This window comes from Cyrtonyx montezumae, unplaced genomic scaffold, assembly GCF_038088225.1.
Source record: "Cyrtonyx montezumae isolate F1298 unplaced genomic scaffold, pur_monq_1.0 scaffold_6, whole genome shotgun sequence".
NCBI lineage: Eukaryota > Metazoa > Chordata > Aves > Galliformes > Odontophoridae > Cyrtonyx > Cyrtonyx montezumae.
The window spans coordinates 9,166,230-9,190,570 of NW_027072067.1; the positions used below are offsets into that span (position 1 = coordinate 9,166,230).

The 24,341-nt window shown below is 37.4% G+C and overlaps 1 protein-coding gene across 1 annotated transcript in view; it reads right to left on the bottom strand.

The window, feature by feature from the left end:
- Positions 1-4,755: 4,755 nt before the first annotated feature.
- Positions 4,756-24,341, bottom strand: part of SLC6A11 (solute carrier family 6 member 11) — a 73,443-nt gene continuing 53,857 nt past the window's right edge. Inside the window, exons 8-15 of the mRNA XM_065749647.1 lie at positions 17,562-17,665; positions 14,647-14,771; positions 12,450-12,562; positions 10,549-10,686; positions 8,580-8,682; positions 7,696-7,796; positions 6,196-6,366; positions 4,756-4,925 (exon numbers count right to left, since the gene is read on the bottom strand). Coding sequence (XP_065605719.1) covers positions 4,773-4,925; positions 6,196-6,366; positions 7,696-7,796; positions 8,580-8,682; positions 10,549-10,686; positions 12,450-12,562; positions 14,647-14,771; positions 17,562-17,665 — 1,008 coding nt within the window. The 3' untranslated portion in view covers positions 4,756-4,772. The remainder of the gene's footprint in view (positions 4,926-6,195; positions 6,367-7,695; positions 7,797-8,579; positions 8,683-10,548; positions 10,687-12,449; positions 12,563-14,646; positions 14,772-17,561; positions 17,666-24,341) is intronic.

Genomic DNA, 24,341 nt, shown 5'->3' on the forward strand with positions numbered 1-24,341 from the left:
ATGGTGCTTGGCAGCAGCCTATGATCCACTGACTACCCAGCTCAAATTGCTCCTGCTGACAAGCCCAGTTGTGTTGATTCAAAGGTAGAAGAATATAAACACATAACCCTGAGGTCTCCTGCCATGTACAAATAATGACATAGTACATTTTCCAAATGCATAAAGATTGTGAAAGCACAAGTGGTACAATATCTTGACTGCCCATTCTTAAATGGTTCGCGTTATTTTAATCATTTCTACCTCTCACTTGTGCATGAGATGCCAGGACTTCCTGACGCAAGTGCTGATCAGAGTGCAGCAAATTTCCACATCACTAGTCTCAACCAAACAGAATTGGCCCTGAAGGTGTCTGCCTGGGTAGCTGCAGTTTGCTCTTTTGAGTATGGGATGACTTAATTGAAGACAGTTTTTGGCCCTTTGGGAAGAAGAGAGGAATGATTCATCTGTGTGTAGTATGATGGGTGTTTTCAATTAAATAAAAAGAGATCAGCCAGAGCTCTCAGATTTCCTGATAACTTGTTTTACAATAAAGTTTAGGAAAGGATGCTGTGCCTCTTTGTGCTTTAAGTACTGGGAGTTAACTTACTAACTACATTAATAGCAAGTTGATAGAAATCAAAAGCATATCTCGATATATTGTCACCAACCATCTATAGCAAGGAACTCTCAACTGTCTTTATGCTTCTCTTCTTGTTTTATTGGAATACCACAGTAGCCAGGATCTTCTTCTCAAAAGAAACATCTTGTGGGAAATGGGTCTAATACTAATAGTATATTTTCTAATAGCCCTAGAAACAATTAGTGGCAAGAGATTTCCCAGAATACTCAAAACATTTTTTCTTCCACTTATGGCAATGCATGCACTTCCATTTGCTGGTATCAACAACAGAACTTGAGGCAATGCTCGTCACGTGATGGTCAAGGCAATTGAAGGCCACAGATGGACAGAATTAGCTTGAAAGCCCAAGACCATTCTACAGTCAGTGTGAGCAGGGCAAGCAAATAAATCAGGTGTGATTGGAATTCAGGATGAGTTGAAGGAGTACTGGACACAGCTGGCACTGGTTACAGCTTTCAGAGAGCAAACATTAAAAAAAGTAGAAGGAACAGATCCTTTTAAATTTAAAATATGTTAAGGGATGTGCAACTCTTCCATCAAATTCTCACCTTCAATCATGTGAACCCAGCTTAACGTATGCAGCAGCTGAAAGAGCGTGTTTATATTGCTGCAGTACCTCCTTTCAGCACGTGTTTGTATGGAGAGGTAGTAAGCTAGAGTTACAGAGAGCTGATAGAGGGCTTTTGTTGGGTGAAGTTTCAGCTAGGCTGGTTCCTGGGCTGGCTCCCTTATTACTACTGCTGAACAAAGGGCACAGAAAAACACAATCAAAATGGGGAAGGTATGGGGGAATTCAGAAATTAGTGGCTGATCTGCATTTTTCCATGGCAACGTGGAAATGATAAATAGAAGTGACATTAATTTGTGAGATCAGATACTTCAGTCTAATTTGTTTCCATCACAGATTTATTGCATAACCTCAGATTTCTTAATTTCCTCATTGATAAATTTCCAGTTTAGAATTGAGGGAACGTATTTCTGCTCTAACAATATAGTTGTGCTTATTTAATTTGTCAGGTAAGTGTCATACAAAATACAATGATATAAACTAAAAAACACAATAAGTTTTGCCCATTTTCTTTAATTTTTAAAAACAAAAAAAGCATGAAATCTTGTGCCCTTGAAAACCAAGTAGAACATTTCTTTGATCAGAACGTTACCTAAACCTTGGGAGTTACTGATTTTTATTGTATTATTTTAAATAATACTGTGGATACTTCAGAAATGGGCAATACTGTTGCTATCACATAAAAAAAAAATCACATTATAGTAGTTTTCTGCATTTTCCACCTTCAAATTGTTTCAAAAACAAAAATAATAATAATCACAGAACTACTAGAAATTTGCCCTCCCACAGCCACCCTCCCCCAAAAAGAAATATATTTAAAAAAATATCAGTAAAGTGTTAAACAAGTCAAATATTAAATGCACACATTTACAAGCACAGCATATTAGCAACACAGTGTAATGCCATAGACCATGTCAAACCACATGTATGTGTATAAAGCTAGCAGTGAAATGGTTCATAGCAGCAGAAGAAGAAGCATACAAAGTACATAGTTCCTGTGGAGATATTTGGAACAGGACTACAGTTCAAGGTACACTGACAAGCTAAATTGCACAAGTAGGAGTTTTTTGTTCTTTTTTTCTACTACAGCAACATGTATTATGATTTAAAAGGTAATCTTGATTTGTCTGGGATTTTCCTTTTGTGGCTAATGGGTGGACCAGCTGACCGGTGGGGGCTCCACCTATTGGCACAGTTACTGTAAACATTCTTAAACGTAACTTCATTGAAATCAAAGCTAAAGGCCAAGCACAACCTAATAGTGCATCTACATTTGTTTATCCTTCACTGACAAGAAAATGGGTTGAAATTTACATCATAAGGCTCATGTGTAATTTTGGGGTCTTAGGCTCTGGGTAGAGAAAAAAACTGGAAAGGGACACTGAGTTAGAAATATTTATAACTTATTTTGACTTAGAAAAAAAATTTGGAGTGGACATGCTTTCAGTCAAGATGTAGCTTGCATTCATGTCATTGTATTTTCTATAGTTATGTAACTCAATATGGAGTTTCAGGTTTGGGAACATTTCTCTTCCAGAAGTATAATATCCCAATAGAAGAGTGATTATCATTAGTCACCTCCAGTTCTGTATGTAAAGCTCAAGGCACCCCCTGAGCTGGCACAACATTCACAAGACGGTGGCTTTGCACTGTTACAAAGGCTGACTCCTTTAACATGTCCTTTCCTAAGCACCTAAGTAATATTAAGGTATGGCTAGTGACTTCTAGTGAACTGTTTTCACTACTAGAAGGCCAGCAGACATTTCTTTTTCTAATAAATTCAGATGCTGGTATCTGAGGCTTGCTGACCTTGAATTGCAGAGAACAGCAGATTTTATGACACTTTGTCAGAACTCTCTTAGGCTGTTCATCTCTCCCCACCAAACACTGTGCAGTATTCCTCTACAGGTTTATCATCCAGCCATTAAATGAAAAAATAGGATGAGAAAAGAATTAATTGTCCAGAAATAACATTTTGGAATACTGGATGAACTAAAAAGACACAAGAGAACCAGGAGTCTATCGAGAGATTTTGATACTTGAAACTAGCATTTGCTTACCTCGTGGTAAACTTCCATCAGTTGGATTCACATGAAATCTGTTTGCAATCAGATGTTAATATAATTTATACATATATATGTAACTTAATATAACTGATTGAGTAAAAAGGCCTGATATCAGAAAACTCTGATGTTGCCTTTGTGAAACAGAGAAGTAACAACTTCCCAGCCCTAATTCCTTCATCTGCGTGATATACAATATATGGTATGTAATATACCTTTTGGAACTTTAGTAGAAATTAAAGACCAATTACTCCAGTGCTCCACCAAAAAATTTCCTATTCTAACTTCAGTGCAAGCATCAATACCATTCAGAGTAGAAGAATCAGAGCCTAATCTGAGAATTTTTAGAAAGTACCTTGAAATTGGGGACTGCGATATAGTGCTACACATCATGAAGACAGGATCCCTAATTTTTTTTTAAGGGGAATGAACAGACAGACTGCCAAATGTTTGAAGAAATGTAGGCCAAGGTATGGAGAGCTCTAAACCTGATCTTTTTTTTTCCTTAGAACATCTCTGCATGCATAGACTGACCTTGACCTCCTCCTGTTGTACAAGCATAAACACATTTCACTTCAGGGGTTGGGAAGTGTCAACTGAAATGAAGTACTGGCTACCCAGACACTAAAGAAAATGAAAAAGCTTTACAAGTCTCCTGAAGCAGTACACGTCATCTTAGAGGGCACTGACTTACAAGAAGAGAAAAATTTATAAATCTTAAAATATATATATTCTTAATCCAATCTCCAGAAAAAAACACAGTAATGCAAAATTAGGGCTATCTCACAACATTTTCAGGCCTGCTGGAAACAGATGGAATGTGGAGGGAAGGTAGTAAAAGCAACTGAGGCAGTGCTTCCAGTCAGCTTCACAAAACTTGCCCTGAAGGAGGAGCTTTGTTAGGTGCAAAACTCAGTCTTGTGGCTGCGCTGTCCCGGAGGAAAGGCCAAATCATACAAGGTGTGATGCAAAAGCCACTGTTTCCAGTTGGAAAGGCTCCTGCTGGTTTCAGTTGACTTTGGGTACAGCCCACTTTTAGACAGCAATAATGTAATAGCATTTAACATGTATGTTAAAACAACATATCCTCAGTTTCTTCCAATATAAAGAACAGGACATTCTGATACTTTTTATATACATACATTAAAAGCTGAAATGGTCTGAAATGTCTAGAGATTAGAATGTATATAGCTATACAACATCACATCTGCCAGAAATCAAAGTAGAAAAGCTTTACAGCACATTATACAGGTCTCTCTAACTTCTAAAAAGCATTTACCAAAATTACCATATTATAAGAAGTCATCACTAACATATCATATAATACTATTTCTTTTTCTTTTACATAATCATTACTTATATAGTAAATTTTAAAAAATCACTTTTAAACAAGTATACAATTTTCACTTTAAAATTAACTGGTTAATAAAATTTTGTGCAAAACAAGCCAGCTTCTATGATTAAGTGAATTTATTTATTTTTATACAAAAAGAAAAAAAAAGAAAAAAAAAGAAGAGTTCTTTCAGAAATGTGTCTCCTTTTCTGTAATGGCTGAAATGGTGCCATCTCCTTTCAGTTTGGCATCGCAGTCATTTATTGCTGCAATGTAGGACCTTCCTCCAAGTTTCCCTCTCATTTTCAGATCCGAGCTAGGTGTAATCAACTTCCTGAATTTCTAGAAATTTAAGAAAATAGAAATCATTATCTTCTTGTATTTCTCAAACTTTTTGACTTCAAGCTATCTTTTCTTGGAAATCTCTCTTTTCACAGCCATATTAAATCCATCCATAAGACTTCGTTGCAATTCATTTCACATCAGACCAGACCAAAAGATAGAGAAGGAAGGTGAAGACAAAGTAGAAGATAATCCTCAAGCTAATTTAAAGTAATAAACCCTTTCATGAATAAATTCAGCAAAGTGCTCTGGCTAAGTCCTGTTCCATAGAAGCACAGGAGCTGGAAGGGACCTCTAGAGATCATCAAGTTTAACCCCTGGTTAAAACAGGTTCCCTAGAGTAGACTGCTCAGCGAAGCATACATGCTGGGTTTGAAAATCTCCAGAGAAGGAGACTCCACAACCTCTCTGGGCAGCCTGCTCCAGTGCTCTGTGATCCTCAAAGTAAGTAAAGTTTTTCCTCATGTTCATACAGAACTTCTTGCATTCCAGTTTGTGCCCATTACTCTTTGTCCTGTTTCTGTCACCACTGAAAAAAGTCTGGCTCCATCCACTTGACTCCTACCCATTAGGTATTTATAAGCATTGATCAGGCACCCCCTCAACCTTCTCTTCTGAAGGCTGACCAGCCTCAGGTCTCTCAGCCTTCCCTCAATAAAGGAAATGTCCCAGGCCCCCCTTCATCTTTCCAGTCCCCTACTGGACACTCTCCAGCAGTTTCTTATCTTTCTTGAGCTGAGGAGCACAGAACTAGCCTAGGCCTGAGATAGTCTGATACCAAATCTTAGTAAATTGTACTGAATATTTATTTTTGCCTCTATTTATCACTTAGAAAACTGTAATTGAGAAAAGTCTCCATGAAACCTACATGAGTGTTTGCTACCCAGCTCCTGAAGGAAAATCCTGGTGGCACAAACATCAATTCAAAACCATGAAAACTGACTTGAATGAAAGGACTTGATTGGGCTAATGTTACAGACTCTTTAAACTTCACATTCAGTAGGAAAAGGAACAAAGCACATTAAAGCCAGAGTACTGGTTAGCTACCACAGTCTTTAGGCAGCAAACCAATGAGGAAATTCAGAATAAAATAGAATACAGTTGTTTCTTTCCACCAATGACAATGCCTGGCTCCAAGATTCAAATACCATTGGAACAGCTTTTTGGAGCCTACCTGAAACTAAGACATTGATTTTCTGACTGTGCATAGTCTTATGCAAGAGAGAATTCCATTCCAACTACATCAGAATCATTAATCTGAAAATCTCACCTCTATGAAAGTGCCTTCTGCCTTCCAGAACTTAATGCAGATCCACAATGGGATACAAATCATGGAAGAGAGAGCCATCAGCCACCCTATGCCATAGCCCCAGTCAGGATATGTGTATACATTGTTATACTTCAAAGGCTTGTATTTCACCAGAAAAAAAATGAAGATTCCCTGAAATAAGCAGAGAAACATATTAGCAGTATTTGAAATAGCACTGCCTCTTTAACAAGAAAACGATTGAGTGTTTAGGCAAGGTCAATCTCCCTAAAAGTAGGAAGCAGAGCTTTACAGTCAGAAGGAAAAGAACCAACACAGATACATATTCTTTTATGTACATCTGAAATAACACGTCTCAGATCCTTCCACTGAAATTAACAACCTTTCAAGTTTTAATCCTATTTACCTCTCAGTGACAATAAAACCTGAATTTTGATGGCAAACAGTACCTGGGCAGGAAAGATTAAGTTTTGCTACCATGAACCAGCTGTGATTAGGTGACACTCTCCCACCTGTCATGATGAAAAATGAAAGCCACAGTTGTCAAAGTTGCCTTAATCTGCTGTCATAACTGCAGTTCTGCAGGCCAAATCTTTCATCCTCTCAGAAGCTCTAATATATTTGTATAAATTAAACAGGTGTATAATTAAGCCATTTAGACTTCATAAGTTTACATAATACAGAAAGTTAACGTGTTTACTTCAAAGTCACAAGAGTGTACAAGAGGAAATTACATTTTCTACATTTCTGAGTTGGAGAAAAATAGCCTGGAATTTTCACAACTTTGCAAATGGGGTGAGGGGTAGATGCTCAAGGGAACCTGGACCTCCAGGTGTTCAAATGTCTGTGCTTTTTCACCTTGCTATCACTTACTTACAGGAAAACTGAAAGGTTTTAGTATCTACTACTTAAACTTCTGTGGATCACATATTCAGGGAGTTTGGTTTTGTTCCTTTTGTAAGTTTGTCTCTTTTAGGTAGCTACAGCAGAGTACCAGAGTGGGCACCAGTACTCTCAGTTTCTTTCTTCCCCTACTTCATGCATATGAATTGCATCTTTTGTTTATTCTACTATCTAAGCTAGAAGGAAAAATGTAGACTTCTTTGAAATATGTGCAGTTACCTGAAGAGAGAGGAGGAAATAGGAGGCTGGAGTGACAGGGAAACCTACATAAGTTTGGAGGAGTTTGAGTTATGCTTGGTAGATACATAATGTATTACCAAAGCAGTTAAGGAAAATCTCACACTGGCAAATGTTCACTTAGGCCTCTGAGCTTATCTTTTTCTATTACTGTATATACAAAGATATCTAGCAATTCACAGAACACATAAATTTAGCAATTTTTAAAGGTTTTACAGAGAGATTTTGCATTAAAACATATGCTGCAAATCAGCAGGCATTTTTCTCAACTGTTGAACTGTTAACAGTAGTAGACTTCTGAAATTATACACAAAAACCCACTTCTTATATCTAAAACAAGTTGTTCAGATATTCTATACTTACTGCGCAAATACCTGGAGTTAAGACCATCCAGCACCACTTAATCAATGACAGTGGCTTATACCCAATCATATCCTCAATGTTATCATAAAAGCGATTGCTGCCTGCCCAAAAAAGCAAAGCAAAAGATGTTGTACATGCACAAGTTTACACAGGTCAGCATTTAAAACTGAACAGACAAAAATGTGGGTTCTGTCAAAACTGTAGAAATTGAGGCTGCTATCTCTTTGTCTCACATATACAACTGTCTTTTGCTCCATACTTCTGGCCAGACAAAAATCAACAGAGAGCAGTAGCGGGCAAGCTGCCAGACAAGAATGACTTCTGTCAATAACAGTTTGAGCAGGCCCAGTTGAGAAGTACATATGCGACAAGCTCATGTGTGAATCCTTAATTAGCCAAGGACACCTATGATCTGAGATTAATACATTGCTTTATAAAGTAAAATTCTGAGTCCTTTGATTGAAAAAAAAAAAAATGCTTGAGGAACTACTGTGAACATACCTGGAACTGTGGTGGTTTTCTCCTGACTTTGCTGACAGAAGCAGCAGAGTTAGGAACATTGCTATGTCCCTTCTGCGTTAATGAGAAATGAACTCCAAGCATACTTTTCTGTGTGTCAGATGTAGAAGGAAACATGGCCTGCACAGACGTTTTGTGAGAGATGGACTCATTGCTATCCCTAAGGCAGCTAGAGGAAGGTGCAGGTCTGTCCTAGCAAAGAGCAAGAAAAAATTCCAGGAGAAAGCATATCCTTAACTTTTAGTAGGGCATGGGAATGTGGGTGCCCTGCTTCACAGGTGTACAAGGCCTATGTGTTTGTTTTCCTTGTGGAAACAGAAAACTTTATGAATACTCAAAATCACAGCAAATTTTTAGTAACTCACCATAAACCCAGCCTATGCAGACACATTCAAATATGGCAACAAAAAGAAGGCACATCCCACTAGCTGCATAAGAGTCAAATAACTGAAAGACGTACATTCCACCCTGAAAGACAGACACAGAAAAAGGACAAAAAACAAAATGAAATGCCACGATGGCAATGGTATGAATAATTCATAACAAATACGTCTTTAATTGCACAGCCAATTTGTCAGTTATCTGCAATCTTCCTATCAAAGTTGGTTCATACATGAAAAAAGAATATTCAATATTCACTGTTTTTTCGTGAAGGACCTTTTCTTCCATAGCACTTCAGATTATCCCCTATGCCAGCTGAATACTGCACATTTGCTTTAAGGTAGTAAATAATGTACTCCAGAGAACTATGTTTCCCTTGTTTCTAAAATGCTGTCCCACCTCCATACTTTTTTTCTTCAATTTCATTTGTTATCACATAAAGCTGTAGATAAATGCAGGAGATTTTGATTTCCAGAGCAGATGTAGGGTTTTCTGTTTGTTTTTATGTCCATACCACCAATATGTAAAAAAAGTTAGTAAAAATGTGGGAAAAGATGGCAAAATCCATAGCTACTAGAATCTCCAGGGGCAGACTACAAAACAAGTTATTTGAATATAACTCGGTCTTCCAGCTGCATCAATTACATGAGTCAATAGTATGTGATAAAGCATGAAATAACAAACATCCTGACTCCAAGCAAGCTTTTTATTGTTAATGTTTTCTGCTCACAATTAAAAAAAAATCTTTTTCAATTATTTTAAAATCTCTGCATTTCCAAAAATCAGAACAGCCAGAACTGAACAGCATCTTAAGTGTGCATGGAATCCATACACACTTTGTTATCAATGATCCTATAATTTTTTCTACATTATGTAGTATGACAGTACAAATTAGCATGAAAAGAAGTATACATGCTCAACCAAGACATCTTTGTCCTGGTTTTATCAGTATTCCTTATTATGATATCATACAGCAGGCTGTTGGGTGCTGGAGCATAGTGCACTGTGGAGCTGCACTTCCTAGGTCCTGTGATTCAAGCAGTCTCAGCTATTCCTATCTGACAGTCTTGTACTTCCTTATTATTTGAATGTGACTCAATTATTTTAATTGTCACATCTATCAAAGACATCATTATTTTCTTCTTTTCGTGTAATTTTTCTCATCCTTAATCAGAGGTGTTCAGAGAACTGCCTGGCTTTCTGCTCGGCAAACATACTTACATGGCTAACATATCTACAGTTGCCTAAGGGATTTTTAGATTAAATTTGTTCTGTTTCAACAACAAAGCAAATTGAAAAGTACATGGTGCAAGGACCATGGATCTCTGCAGAAGGAATGTAAGTGACACTGGATAAGTTGATGAAGCCCTGAGAAGCTGCTTCTCTGGGAAACCCTGCCTGATGCTGCTGGACAAGAGAGACACATTGTGGCCTTTCACAGTTGAGTCAGGCAGGGTTCCTCGATTTGTTTGAAAATAAATCTTTTTTTTTTCCCTCTTACCAAATCAATTTATGTTCAGAAATGGACTTTACTGATGAATTTGGCCTGATTGTATAAAAATCACACACATTTTAGTTTTCTGTTTTTCACTTCATCATCTTCACTAATTTTTTCATCTAAAATTTAATTCTCTTTAGATTGATCTGCCCAGAGTAAGTCAACTGAAACCATCATCTGTATATCTGTTTGGCTGATGCAAAGCAGATGGAATTTCTTTGGCTATATAACTTCAGATAAGATATTTCCTAAACTCAGAAAACTGAATTTAGGAATAAAATGGAGGATACACTTCAAGTGGTACAAATTAATTGACAACAAGGATTTTGTGGTTATGTTTCTGAAAGTACAATTTGTCTATAGCAGATATTCATGTGCTTTATCTGCCATTCTTATGAAGACATATAAGACACACATTTCTTTAGTCTGTAGGTGATGAACAAAGAACATCTTACCTCAGTTAACATTATTAGACCAATGAAATAGGATACAATAGAAAGTCCAAGAATCAATAGTTCTCTTCTGTAGCCCCTTCGGAAAATCTTTGGATACATATCTACAACAGCTGTCACAAGGCTTTCGACACACACGAACTAGAACAAATGATAAGAAAGTACAAATAAAATATGTGTCTCGTCTACTCTTGGGATTTGGATTTGCTACAAAGCACTTCAAATATCCTTCTATGCTTTCATCATCGAGAAAGATTGAATGATCCCTGAGGACACTGTAAGCAGGAGCTCAAACTGAGAGGAACATCATTTCAGAATTAAAAAGCCTACAGCTATGGATTTTCAGTCTACCACCAAATTCAAATATTTGAAACCACTAATATTATCTAAGAAGTTATTTGCCCTATAGCATTGGGTACATGGATTACATAAAACTTAAATCTTTCAAACATTGCTTGAATGCGACTTAAACGACGTATGAGTTTTGTAGGACTGCAGCAGAATTTCATTCTAAGGAAACTGTTTCTCAAAGATGAAGCTCTTTCTGTTTTACAGAAGAGAATATTCCATAAAGTTATTAAGCTCCCAGTATATCTAACAAGGGAGGGAACAAACATTCTCACAAACTTTAAAAATCACCAGAAAATCAGAGACCTGAGTGCCTGGCTCACAGCTCTGGAGCAAGGATTTTAAAAGAGCCACCAAATTGAATTGCCCCAAAATAGACTATATAAAGCTGTATTGAGGCTGAAGCAATGTCTTTGGCAAATAATAACAGAATCTCTATTGTCACATAGATGAGATCTGTAGGGATCTGTAGATCCCTGTAACTGTAGGGATTGGAAGGGACCTCCAGAGATCATCAAGGTCAACCCCCCTGCTAAGGCAGACTCCCTAGCCCAGGTTGCACAGGTAGGTGTCCAGGTGGGTCTTGAAAATCTCCAGAGAAGGAGTCTCCACAGCCTCTCTGTGCAGCCTGTGCCAGTGCTCTGTCACTACACCGTGAAGAAGTTCCCACGCATTTGTACGGAACTTCCTATGCTTCAGTTTCTGGCCATTTCCCCTCATTCTATCACCACACAGTGCTGAGAAGAGTCCAGCCTTGTTCCTTTGCCTCCTACTCCTCAGATATTTATAGACATGGATCTGAACCCCTCTTTTCTCAAGGCTGAACAGACCCAGGTGTCTCAGCCTTTCCTTATAAAGGAGGTGTTCCACATCTTTTATCATCTTTGTAGCCCTCCGACTCTCTCCAGGAGATCCTTGTCTTTTTTGTACCAGGGAGCCCAGAACTGGACACAATACTCCAGGTGAGGCCTCACCAGGACGGAGCAGAGGGGGAGCATCATCTCCCTTGACTTGCTGGCCACGATCTTTTTAATGCACCCCAAGATGTCATTGCCATTTTGACCACCAGGGCACACTTCTGGCTCATGGCCAACCGGTCGTCCACCAGGACACCCAGGTCCCTCTCCTTAGAGCTCCTCTCCAGCAGCTCATCCTCAACCTGTTCCAGTGCATGTAGTTATTCCTCCTTAGGTGCAAGGCTCTGCACTTGCTCTTGTGAAATCTCACCTGGTTTTTCTCTGCCCAATCTCTTCAGCCTGCCCAGGTCTTGTTGAATGGAAGCATAGCCTTCTGGCATGTCAACCATTCCTCCCAGCTTCATATCATCAGCAAACTTGCTGAGGGTGGACTCTATCCCCTCATCAAGGTCATTGATGAAGATGTTGATCAGGACCAGACCCAGCACTGATCCATGTGGAACTTGAGTCAATGGTTTTTGGCAAGGAATTAAGTAAGAGTTCATTCTTCCATGAGGATAAATGCTGCTTAAATCAAGGATGATGACACCTACATACAAGGAACTCTGATAAAATATTTGAATTGTGTTTATATCATACCTGACTATCCAGTCCAAGGAAGATGAGCATCATGAAGAACAAAGTTGCCCACAGAGGAGAAAGAGGCATCATGGTAACAGCTTTAGGGTAAGCAATGAATGCTAGTCCTGGTCCTAAAACAAAAGAAAACAAAGTGAAGAGATTTATTCTTGTGTATTGGGTTTAGTTGGGAGTAATATATTTTGGGATGTAGCTAGAACCCTCTTGCTAACATCAATATTTTGGCTATTGCTGAACAGTGCATCAAGGCTTTCTTTTTTCCCCAGTCTTTCTGCCCCTAGTACATAGGCTGAGGGTGGGCAAGAGGCTGAGAAAAGTCAGAGCTGGACAGCCAATGCAAACTGGCTGAAGAGAGATTTCATATATTACACTGTTACACAGCAATAAAAGCTGAGGCTAAAGAAGGTGGGAGCTTTCTTCCAAGGCAGTCATTGCTTAGACTGGCTGGGCTGCAGTGTTCTTGTGGGAAGCGATAAGTCGCTGTATATGCATTCCCCATCTTTCCTTCAGTTATTATAAACTGCTTTTATTGTGAACTACAACTTTTCTTACTTTTTCTCTTCTTAATTTCTCCCTTACTGCACAGGGACAGGTGAGCGTGTGTCAGTGAGGGTGCTTAGCTACTGGCCATGTTCAACTCAGCACAAACAGACAGATCTTTCATGGTAGTTAAAAGAGCTAAATACAGGATTGAAAATTTTGAAAAATTCTACATCTCTACAAAAGTCTAAACATTTGGTTATGAGTCTAATTGGTAATGAGCACTTGCTTGGTACATCAACTGCAGAACTTGTCCAGATATTTGAAGTTTGAGACTTCTGATAAGAAATCACTGTGTCATATTCTCCTATTTCTTTGTGTGAATGTGCAGCAAGACTCAAATTCCTGAATAAATAGCAGTGTGTGGTCCTGAGATTGCCTAATCTAACATTAATACACTCTGAAATCTTTCTCTTTCTATGACACCACTGCATCTAACATACTGTGCAAGAATGTGGTCAACAGAAGCTGCATTTTGGAAGCCATGCATGATGCAAGTCACATGCCTACTGGATTATTCAAAATCTGCTCTGTATTTCTGACTTTTGCTGCCAAAACATAAAGTTTATTAATAAACAGTATATTTACACAAATATTTAAAATAGAATATTTTTTGCAACAGCAAAAATACAACAGCATTAGTAGCTTTTCAAATCTACTGAATTACTGTATCTCCTACATCATATTTTTCATGTTCTCATTTTCCTGTGCCAACTTTTCAGATGCTGCAAACTCCTGTGCTGTAGCAGCTTTTCTTGAAGTTAGCCACTTTTTACAGCAAGGACACTGAAGTAGAATCAGGAGGATGATAAATGCTGTGTTCCTGCTTCAGTGAACTTTAGTGAAGAACTGTCAACACATTATTGCTTTTCCATTTAAGCCAGTATTTACAAGTTCCTATGGTTTCTACTGTTGCTGTAGTATTTTAATCTTTTTAATAAAATTTCAGTGCGAGTATAAACCAGTTATCTTGAGAGCTTTAGGGAAATACAAGTATTTTTCACAACAGTATCAGTATTTCACTCTATTTGCTCTGTAGTTTTCCTGCTAATTTGCATAACTTCCTGAGAGTCATGTCCTTTTCTCCTTCTTCCTGCTTTTCTTTCTTTTCTTTATTTCTTTTCAGTTGGGTTTAAAGTGATGCTAAAAGATTTTACATCCACAGCAATAATAAGGAACGATTAACTTTCATTATATTTCTAACTCCGAGTTATGGTAATGTAAATTAGATAGTTAATTTCTTGTAAACCTGTGCCTTTCTGCCTTTCTGGACTTTTAAGTAAGAATTTTTATAACTTAATCAACATGAATGTCTCATTGCATGTGCTTGAGAGGAAAAAAAATACTGACATTAGGAGGTGGCATAAGCAGACTAGATATTAAAAATAAGTAATTGGATAGTACATCTTAAGAAAGACTTGAGGTGACTTCCAAAATTTTTCCAAAAAGCTGTAAAGCCGTTTTCTCAAATAGGTAAGAACTGTTCATATGGAATTATTCTAATGTATTCTAAGTGGTCTTTTTATAGGATTATTTATTTTTTTTTCAAAACATCTGCAAAACCATTAACTTATCCACAAGATATGACACGGAGTAGCTATTCTGACAACATTCTGGATATTTTTTTCTTAAATCAGAAAACTGCTTTAGAACTTACCTGATTCTGCAACTTCTGCAATGGGCACACCTTGTTCATAAGCCATAAATCCAAGCACTGAAAAGATAGCAAAACCAGCAACAAAGCTTGTGCCACTGTTCAAGCAGCAGAGCATGATGCAGTCTCTGAAAATATAAATAAGAAATACTGCAGTTCCAGAGCCTGGGTTTCTTTCATATAACGAACCATAAGTTTAATAGCACCCCAAGCTGCAATAATGGACATGAAGATCTGAATAAGATCCTACATGATAGTATGCTTAAGAGAAATAAATCAGGCATAAACATTTACAGGAAGGTATCTTCATAGTACCCTAATTTGTATTTTAACTTTCTGAATTGCAGGTCTGTTGCTACTTACTCACTGCTTTTCAATAGAATGTTTTACAAACTAGACAAATAAAATCCTAAAAAAATGTAAAACATGGTATTATCAATAACATTTATGTAATAGTTGTTGTAGTAATAATGTACTCAAGAGAATATAAATTAATATATAAACTATACAACAATGTTAATAATTTGTTCTCTGGAAACAAACAAATAAACCAAGAAGAAAAAAGAAAAAAGAAAAAAAGAAAAAACCCTATGATCATACTCAGCATACTGCCGATACTATCTGTACAAAATACAACTCCAGTTTGTTTTAGAATTTTTTTTCAGGTAATGAAAAACAGCATACACTTTGCTGTGCCTACAAAATGCCTAAGAGGTAGGCAAAGAGAGAATGGGTAGAAACATCATCTCTCAGATTTATCTAAACAATTAAAATTCTACAATGATGATTACAAATCCAAGATGAATAATTATTTTTTAACTAGATTGGAAATTCTGCAATTATAAATTCCTTTTGAAAGCATAGAAAACTCTCCTGGAGAAATGTGTGGCCATCCCTTGGAGTCCAGAGAAGTACTCTTGTTCAGTCTATTTTCAAACAGCACTTCAGGTTTGACAAATGATAAGACTGGAATGATTTATTTTAACAGACACTTTTTAAAGATAGAAACAACTGTGTAACTGGACAAGTAATAAGTTAACATAAATATATGAAAATGAATTAGGATCCTAAATCGCTGAAATCACTGAAAAAACAACCCAAACATATAGATCTATAAGGCCTATACCTTAGCCTGGTTAATTCACTTACTGCTACAGCTCTGAAGCAAATTTTCATGCAAGCTATTTATGAGAAGAAATGTCTCTGAAAAATCTAATAGGTTCTGAATCTACATCTTCAATAATGATTCCCATCTTTGTCACAGATTCGTAGTGACTTCTTGAGAATCAGAGGCATATTTCGCATTTGTCAAGCAGTATCTGGCCAAATATTTTTTGTAATCTTCCTGCACTATTGCTTATTTATCTTGGTATTTTTAATCCGTGTTGGTTTTTTTTGATTGTTTTGTTTTATTTCTTTTTTATTTTGATGGGATTTTTTTTTGTTTTCAGTTATGAGAAAGAAAAGAGAGAGGGAATCTGTATTGAGAAGCCACTGAATTTTTGAAAGCAAATGCCCAGGAACCTGTGGACGGAAAAGAAAGTTTATCTAATTTTCCATCAATTTTATATAAGTATCCTTAGTAGAAAGGCACCAGAGTCAGACTGAAGTCCTAACAGACTTCAAATGATGGAAAACAGTCAAATTTTTAGGAAAACTTTACATTCTTCCAAATGAATGTCTTTATAATCATTGTAATAATTCAGTGACTTCACCCTCTATCTTCACCTTGCCTGACAGCCTGGATATTGCTGGAAATTCATTCTGCCTTCCTTAAGGAGCTTCTCTGATTAGAGAGAAGAGCCTGTAGAGCTTTTTGCATCCCTGCAGTCACTTCCTTATCTCTACGGATTATTCTGTGAAGGCAAATTCACACTTCTCTTTTAATCTTAGAATGGAAGCTCGATGAAAAACACATTTTTTTTCTTTCAAATGTTGTCAGTTAGTTAACAGTTAGCTAGCGACAGGATGCGGGGAAACAGCTTTAAAATGGAAGAGGGTAGATTTAGACTAGATATTAAGAAGAAACACTTTACTGTGAGGTCATGAGATTCATAGATACATTAGTTTGGAAAGGACCTACAAGATCATCTAGTGCAACCATCTTCCTATCACCATCCCTACCCACTGAACTACTAAATCAAATCCCTTAGCACCTCATCTAAACGCTTCTTGAACAGCGCTAGGGATGGTGCCTCAATCACCTCCCTAGGCAGGCCATTCCAGTGCCTGACCACTCTTTCAGAGAAAAAATGTTTCCTCAAATCTAATCTAAATCTTCCCTGGTGCAGACACAGGAATAGTCTGCCTAGAGAGGCTGTGGGTGTCCCCATCAGATGACGGTCAAGGCCAGGCTGGATATGGCTGTGAACAACCTGGTCTACCAGGAGGTGGCCCTGTCTATAGCAGAGGGGTTGGAACTGGATGATCTTACAGGCCCCTTCCAAGCCAAACCACTCTATGACTCTATGAGATCATACTGGCAATAGTACACTCAATGTATCACTGACTTGTATTAGAGGCAGTTGAAGAATTAACTGAATGAAGAATTAAACAAACTATTTTAATAATTCTTCATAGTATATTTTTAAGCAGATATACATTATATAATCAAAGCATCAAAGCACACAAGCATCTATGAAATTATGTGTATCGTACATACAATTGTGTATGTGTGTACTGAGCGGATTGTGGCTGTGCAGGGGTCAGAGGAGACCAGAGAGGAGGAAAAAAGCAAAACAAAACAGGAAAAGATTTCTTCTGAAAAAAAATTTAAATTACAGGTCTCTCGTTCTGCAAAAAATGAGTTTAACCACCCATATGCGTGGTTGGAAGAAAAGGGAAGTACTTCAGAGTGAAGCATTATGAATGCTTTCATCACTGAAAAAAACCCATAAGGCATAGAATGTATTTATTACCTGTAGCAGTTGTTATTATAGTTGTTGTAACTTCCCAAGGCTGTCAAGCACCCAAGGCATATCGCATAAGAGAAAAATATCTGTGTACCAGCATCCACCCACACCTAAAGACAAAAAGTAGAGTAGTTAGAAGAGGTCAGAAAGGAGTCAGTTACATCTACACTGACTGTAAATTTGCAGAGAAAACTATACTGAGAAATTGTATCTGGCAAATTTTTTCTAAGTTGCAACAAGAAAAACAATAAATGTAGTGAGTTAAATTCCTCTCTCCTTTCTAAAAGTATAAACAAGAAATAGCTTAATTGGTCTGTACAGATTCACACTAACCTAAAATAGAAAGAAACACCGAATTTCTAGAAAAAAAGTCAAAATGACTAAAAATCTGTAACGGTTTTATTAACACTGTAAGGTATGATCTTAAGCTAAACAAAATGAGCTATATTTATCTCACTCTCAATTGATAATTTTTTATTAAAACTTAATAATTTAGGATGAAGAAAATACTCTAAAGACAAAATATGACATTTATACATTCTGCACAATTCAAGATGAATTGGGGAAAGAGAAGACAGCTTATTCAGGGAAAGGTGATATGTAGCTGTACAGTTAAAGAATAGAAGTCCTGTAGGACTAAGGAAAGAGATGAATTTCTACTGTCAGCGACAACACTTATATCCCAAGCTGATCAAAACACTACACTGTAAGCCAGAAAAAGAGAAAAGAGCATGAACTGACACAGTACAATTACTGTCCTCAGAGCAGCCACAGAAAATTGTTGGGTTTTTTTTCTTTTTTTTTTTTTTTAAACAAAGTTTCATAAATTAAAATGATCAGTTCATTAAGCATTCCAAATAATTTTGGGTGGGTTATTACTGGAGACAAATATATGCTTTTAAATTCTGGTTTGTCCATGAGAGTAATGTGAAGAATCCACACTTATATAGCTTCACTATTATTTCCAATCCAGTAAGTTCTTACTCTTACTTTTGTTTTGTTTGATTTTTTTTAGACCAGAGCAAGCAAAGTGCTTTCCAGAGAAGTAACAAAACACTAACCAGAGGCAACAGCTACATAGACATTAACTACTTCGAGTTTGCAACAAGAAGAGATCAAATTCCACTCAGGTATTGATGTCATCACTGTAATAATAACAGTAAAGAAATCTTCGTAAATATATGAAGGGGATGTACTTGTTTTGCTTCTGATCAAGTGGGTCCTTGGTTTCTGGAGTTGCTGAGGGTATTTCTGCTTAGGAATAACATTAAGATCAGATTTGATTTACATCAGTGGCTTAATGGTTTCACTGCTGTCATACTGAATAAGATACAGCTGATTACATCTCAAAGTTTCACCACTTGGTAAGGGAAAAACTGCACAGAGAAAGCCTTTTGACAGACAGGCTCTTTAACAAGACTGGAAGCTCCCAGAAAGCTGCAAGTAGCATAGGTCAACTGAAAATGCACGGTCTTCTTAAGCATAAACAAAAGCTAGGAAACTGGATCAGCTGATGTAGAATCTGCTGTTTCCTTCCTTTTCAGTCTTTACACAATGTATTGTTGCAGTGCATTGTACGGCACTTAGATGAGCATTAGCCTTTCCTGTTGGCATGCACCAGCTCCCTGAAGTCTGATTATTCCTGGGACAGCAAGTCCTAGTGGAAATGGGGTCAAAGAGGAATTGTACTCTGAATTGAGAAACTCCAGAGCTGCTTGAGAACAGGAGCAGAGAGCACATCCTTCTGGAGGTCCTGTGTAGTTAGTTAGAAAAATAAACAGATAAAAACCTGGCCTTAAGTAGTATCGTTTCCTCTAATGAAAATAAGTCTCCTCTAAAGACAGTGACATCTCTGAATCAACATGAAAACAGTGGGAAATACTTCAAATTAAATATTCTGTAATCAAGTAGTCACATATTTAGAGAAGTTGAATCAGATTGAAAACCCCACTGCTCTTGTTGCACTCTAAGATTTCAAAGTAGAAATTCCACCAGAATTTGTGGCTAATGTTTAAAGAGGCAGGAGGAAGTAATTTCATTTGCTGCATAGAATAATAGGATCAGTGTAGCTTTGTTTGGCTTATAGACTCAGAGAACCATTGACATTTGATTTGTGGTTGCCTAATATTTCAATTTCAGGTTTCTGAAATGGAAAAAAAAATCTACAGTTGATCAAGAAAGCGGCAAATTGGGAAATGAAATCAGGAATCACAGGTAGGATTTTGTTAACTGGAAAAAAATGAGATGGTCAACTCTCCTATTTTGTCACAAAACTACAGATGTCAACATTTCAAAAGCAAGCAGCTGATATTAAAGGTTACTTCTTTATTTTCTTACCCCAAAAACTCATGACCATTTGACAAATTTGGCACTGAACAGCAGCATTCATATATAGTTATAAGTTTTGTTGACATACACAAATCATTTGTTAGTCTTAGTCCCACCCAGACATAGTCATACATAAACTGTTCCTCAGGGAAACTTATCATGAAAACTTCTACTGGGTACAGATGGCCCTTGTAGATACTACTCAAATCCAGGCACCCTCCATCTGGCTTACGGCAACAAAAGCATTATAGATTATTTCTGAGAGCGCTGAATCGCTGTAGTGCATTAGCTGGGTAATTTTGTAATGTCTGGCTTAGACTAAAAGTTGTAACATTTTCCAAGTATATGGAATGAATGTAGCAGGATTCTGCAGAACAATGAAATTCTGAAGGACAGAGACAAAAGAAAGCACTGCCAGTAAACTGCAAAGCAAAGATTTTGGAGCCGGCAGCTGGTAAAAGGCTGGGACAAAAGAGTACTTTTTTTTTTTTTTTTTTTTTTTTTTGAGATGTGACTGGGCTTGATGTGTTTCTGGCATGAGCAAATTCCAGAGAAAAGAACCTGTACTAGGGAATATCCATTTCATTCTTTATAAACTTTGTACATTTAAAGTCCTTTACTTAGTGATATTTAAGTTAATTCAATGGTATACATACATACATGGGGCTGAAAGTATTTCATAGTCTTCCACTAAGTCCTGTTTTAAAAGAAGTAACTTTTCTTATTTCTCCTCACCTTGTATTTTACAAGTTTCCGTGCAAAAACAAGATGAAAATGAAAGTACCAAAAACTTTATTGCAACTTAATATTAAAAAAAAAACAAATGCCAAAGGGCCGACCTTTGATGCCTTTGTGCTCGCAGTTTGCTGCCAGGCTACAGCTGTTGTCCTGACACACCAGGCCCAGATCCAGTTTAGCAACAGTACGGGTGAACCAAAAGAATGCAAATACAGCACAGCTCTTTTTCTAATTCCTGTGCAGAAATAATTATTGCTGCCTGCTGGTTGGGAAGAGGTTCAACGAGCCTATGTGATTTAGCTTTTGTCCCAAAGGGAGAAAACACTGTAAAGAAGCCTCAGCTCTGTGCCACTACCTGCTTTGTCTAGGTAGAAGTGAGAAGATGTTCACGTTCTATTTTCTAAGTGGGAAGGAGAACAGCAGAGCTGGTTGTGCTTTGCTCTCCATTTTGAGGCTTCCTCATGCTCTATTCTATAGCAATCTCAGCTGTGTCCTGCTGATTACCAAATAACCAGATTACATAAGTACAACACAAATCCACAAAACAATAAAATAATGTTTGTCTATTTACTAATATGGAGAATTATGTTTTGCAAAGTCAACCACTCACAAGCCATCAATATTCATAAATGCATATGCCTATCTAACCTTATTTCAGCCTTCCTGTGCGTAGGGGTAGGATTTGGTCTTCACTTACATGACAATACTACTCCAGACTGCCCAAACTGATGAATCAAGCTAGTCAAATGGAGGATCCTGTTGCCTAAACTGTCCTTTGCCTCTTTTGTTGCCATGACTGTAGTACATACAATGAATGAAGAAGGACAAAGAAGGAAAACGTAGGATGTGTAGTGTAGTGAAGACAGAATATTGCTCCAGAGGGTTAGCTTTGTTTCATGTTGCTGCTATAAAGTTTCCTTGTGGTGTTACGTCCATAAATCACTCAGACAAACGCTTTCACAAATATTCTGTCATGTTTCCTATACTGGAAGAAGAAAACCTCAGAGATCAAATTTCATGTGTGCAACAGCCCCACCTGCTCTTAGAAGGGAGCCCTTGCAACCCTACTCCTTGCCATTTCCATGTATCAAATCATCAGGAAAACACTGTTTATCACTTAAGGTCATAGTTCATTCCTGAAATGCTTTCCTGCTCTCAAAGCAAAGCAAACAGTACCACAAAGCTATTATGGAATCCTCCCATGACTGCAGGAAACATGGTCCCGGGATAAGCCGACCTTAACCAGCACATCTACAAACCATCACTACAAACAGCTGAATGTATTCAAAGGTTTAAATATCTGGGGAACATGGGAAAAATCAAGTGATTATTTTCAGTCTGATCCTCCTAAAAGGTATGTAGTTTTAAAAATGGTATGTGGTCTCCTGAAAAGCATAATTTTGCACCACAGCTAGGAATATATCTGAGAAATTTCCCTATTCTATCTTGTTGTGCGTAGCTCTTCATTTGCATGCTAGTCTACAGCAAAAATGTAAGAAACCTAATAGGCATTCTGAGGACAATCTGAGCAGACAGAAATGGAGGGGTTAGTTAAAATGTGATAGTCAGAAACTATGTCCATCACAGGTTCTCCATATGAATCCACAGCTAGGCATCTCATCCCTCAGTGCCTGAGCCTTGATGAAGATAGGGCCTGGTCAGCCTTGCCACCTTTGTCTCTGTCCCTGTGTGCCTCGTCTGAAGGCCTGGCTGGGAAAGTCTTGCAATAAACACCAGTTTGTGGTTTAATTTTTCAGACTTGCTTAAAGAAAGGGAAAAACCACTGTGTAAAACTAGTGCTATCATCACTGTGATGCTAAGTAGGAAAAACTGTATGTAGTCCAAAAGAAACAATGTAATTCACATTAAAAAATAGAAAAACTCAAAAGATCAGGCAGTATCTACAACGTATCACAATTACACACAGAGTGGCAGCAGGTATGTATAAAAATATAGCATTAGGCTACCAACTCTTTACCAAACAGGAAAATATTGTCAGTGTCACTACAATGCTCTAATTGAAGAGCTGTGCCTGTCCTGTCAAGAGAGCTATCATGATTTTCTCAGTGTTACTACTCTGAATGCACAGAATCAATAAGGATGCTGAGGGAGTAGCTCTGGGTTCTTGATACTACTCTGAGCTTCTACATAGCCTTTAGGTGACTGTTACAGTTTGAGAGGTTTGTGTATCTTAGGAAAAAACACACATATTTCCTCTTTTGCCACCTTTAAAGTTACATTTCATAGATTTCTCAGTGGTACAAAATCACCATAATACTTCCACTCTCAGGAGGCACTTTTTGGGTAGTTTTCAAAGTAACGGCTGATCTAAAAGAACTGCGACTTATCCACGTATAACTGGAGCGATGATCAAGCATGATGAGTACTCTTGTGTTAAATAGAACATGAACACTGCTTATCTTCCTCTCCATGACTTCCCCTGTAGTGTACAGTTAACAGCTCTATTAGAAATGAAAGACACGTAATGGCTGCTAGTATTTGTACACATTCTTAAGTTGCTTATTTTTTTAAAAATCAAGGTAATTAATTTCATAAATATGCATATTTTTCATTCTTAACAGTGAGACTGAACGCTCACTTCAGCTGCAGAACTCAAAGAATTCTTAACTACAGAGTGTTCAATGACAATTCCATAACAAAGCACTCCATTTGAGAATGTAGGAGATCTCACAGGAGAGTAAAATGCTGCATTCTCTCTCCAAAACATGATGTTCCAAATGTCTATAGTCATTTACTTCCCATTTTGTTATCAGAGAATGAGCAATCACTTCATAGTTCTCTTTTAATTTAAGTTATTCATTACTTTTGATGAATCTCAGCAGTATTTGTATTTTAAAGAGCAGCTTTCCTTTGGTTTCAAATAAAGATTTTACAAATAAATCCTGTGCGGTCAGGAAATGATAAATAAAAGTTTAAGTTAAAAGCAGTAACAAGGCCCGAGTATAGCAGCTCATTGCAAAACAGACTGAACTAGAAGCATTGTCAGAATTTAAGTCCACACACCTTGAAAGGTTTAATGTTCATGTGCCAGTGTCCCATACAATATATGGAGAATATGTGAAAAATGTCAAAAATTCATGTCAGATTCATGTAGCATTTTTAGGTTGGCTTCTAAAGCATGTGGCCTGTGAGCCTGTGATTGGTGGCCTACATCTGAGCTGTCAAAGAGCCAGTGAGGCCATCTGGATGTTTGATGTACTGTATATTTAAGGATGACAGGGCTGTAAGAAACTATACCAATGTTAAACCCTAATCTAGAAGTAGCACCTACATTTAAAGAGTACCCCTGTCAGATACAAGGGAATTAATTACCTGTATAATGATGAGTACTAAGAGAACATTTTGGAGAATCACACTCTTTTCACAGAACCTGCCAGGTTTCTTTCATTTCCTCTTAATCTGCCTCCTGCATTACACAGAGGATTAAGGAACTGTCTTTGGTGATGACAACTACAGGTCCAAGTACTGCTACAGCAGGTTAAGATAAGGCTAATAATTTCAAACCTCAAAAAATCCACACAAAACACTGTAGGAGATCTTAAGCTATATGCTCAACAAAACGTAAAAGTGCAGTTTCTAATGACTGCAAAAGTCCAAGGCCCTGCTTCATCTTATCACTTCATTTCAATATGAATTTTTCATTTCTATCATTTCATCTTATAAAGGCTGCTCTCAGTTACTAACATGTCTGACTGAGCA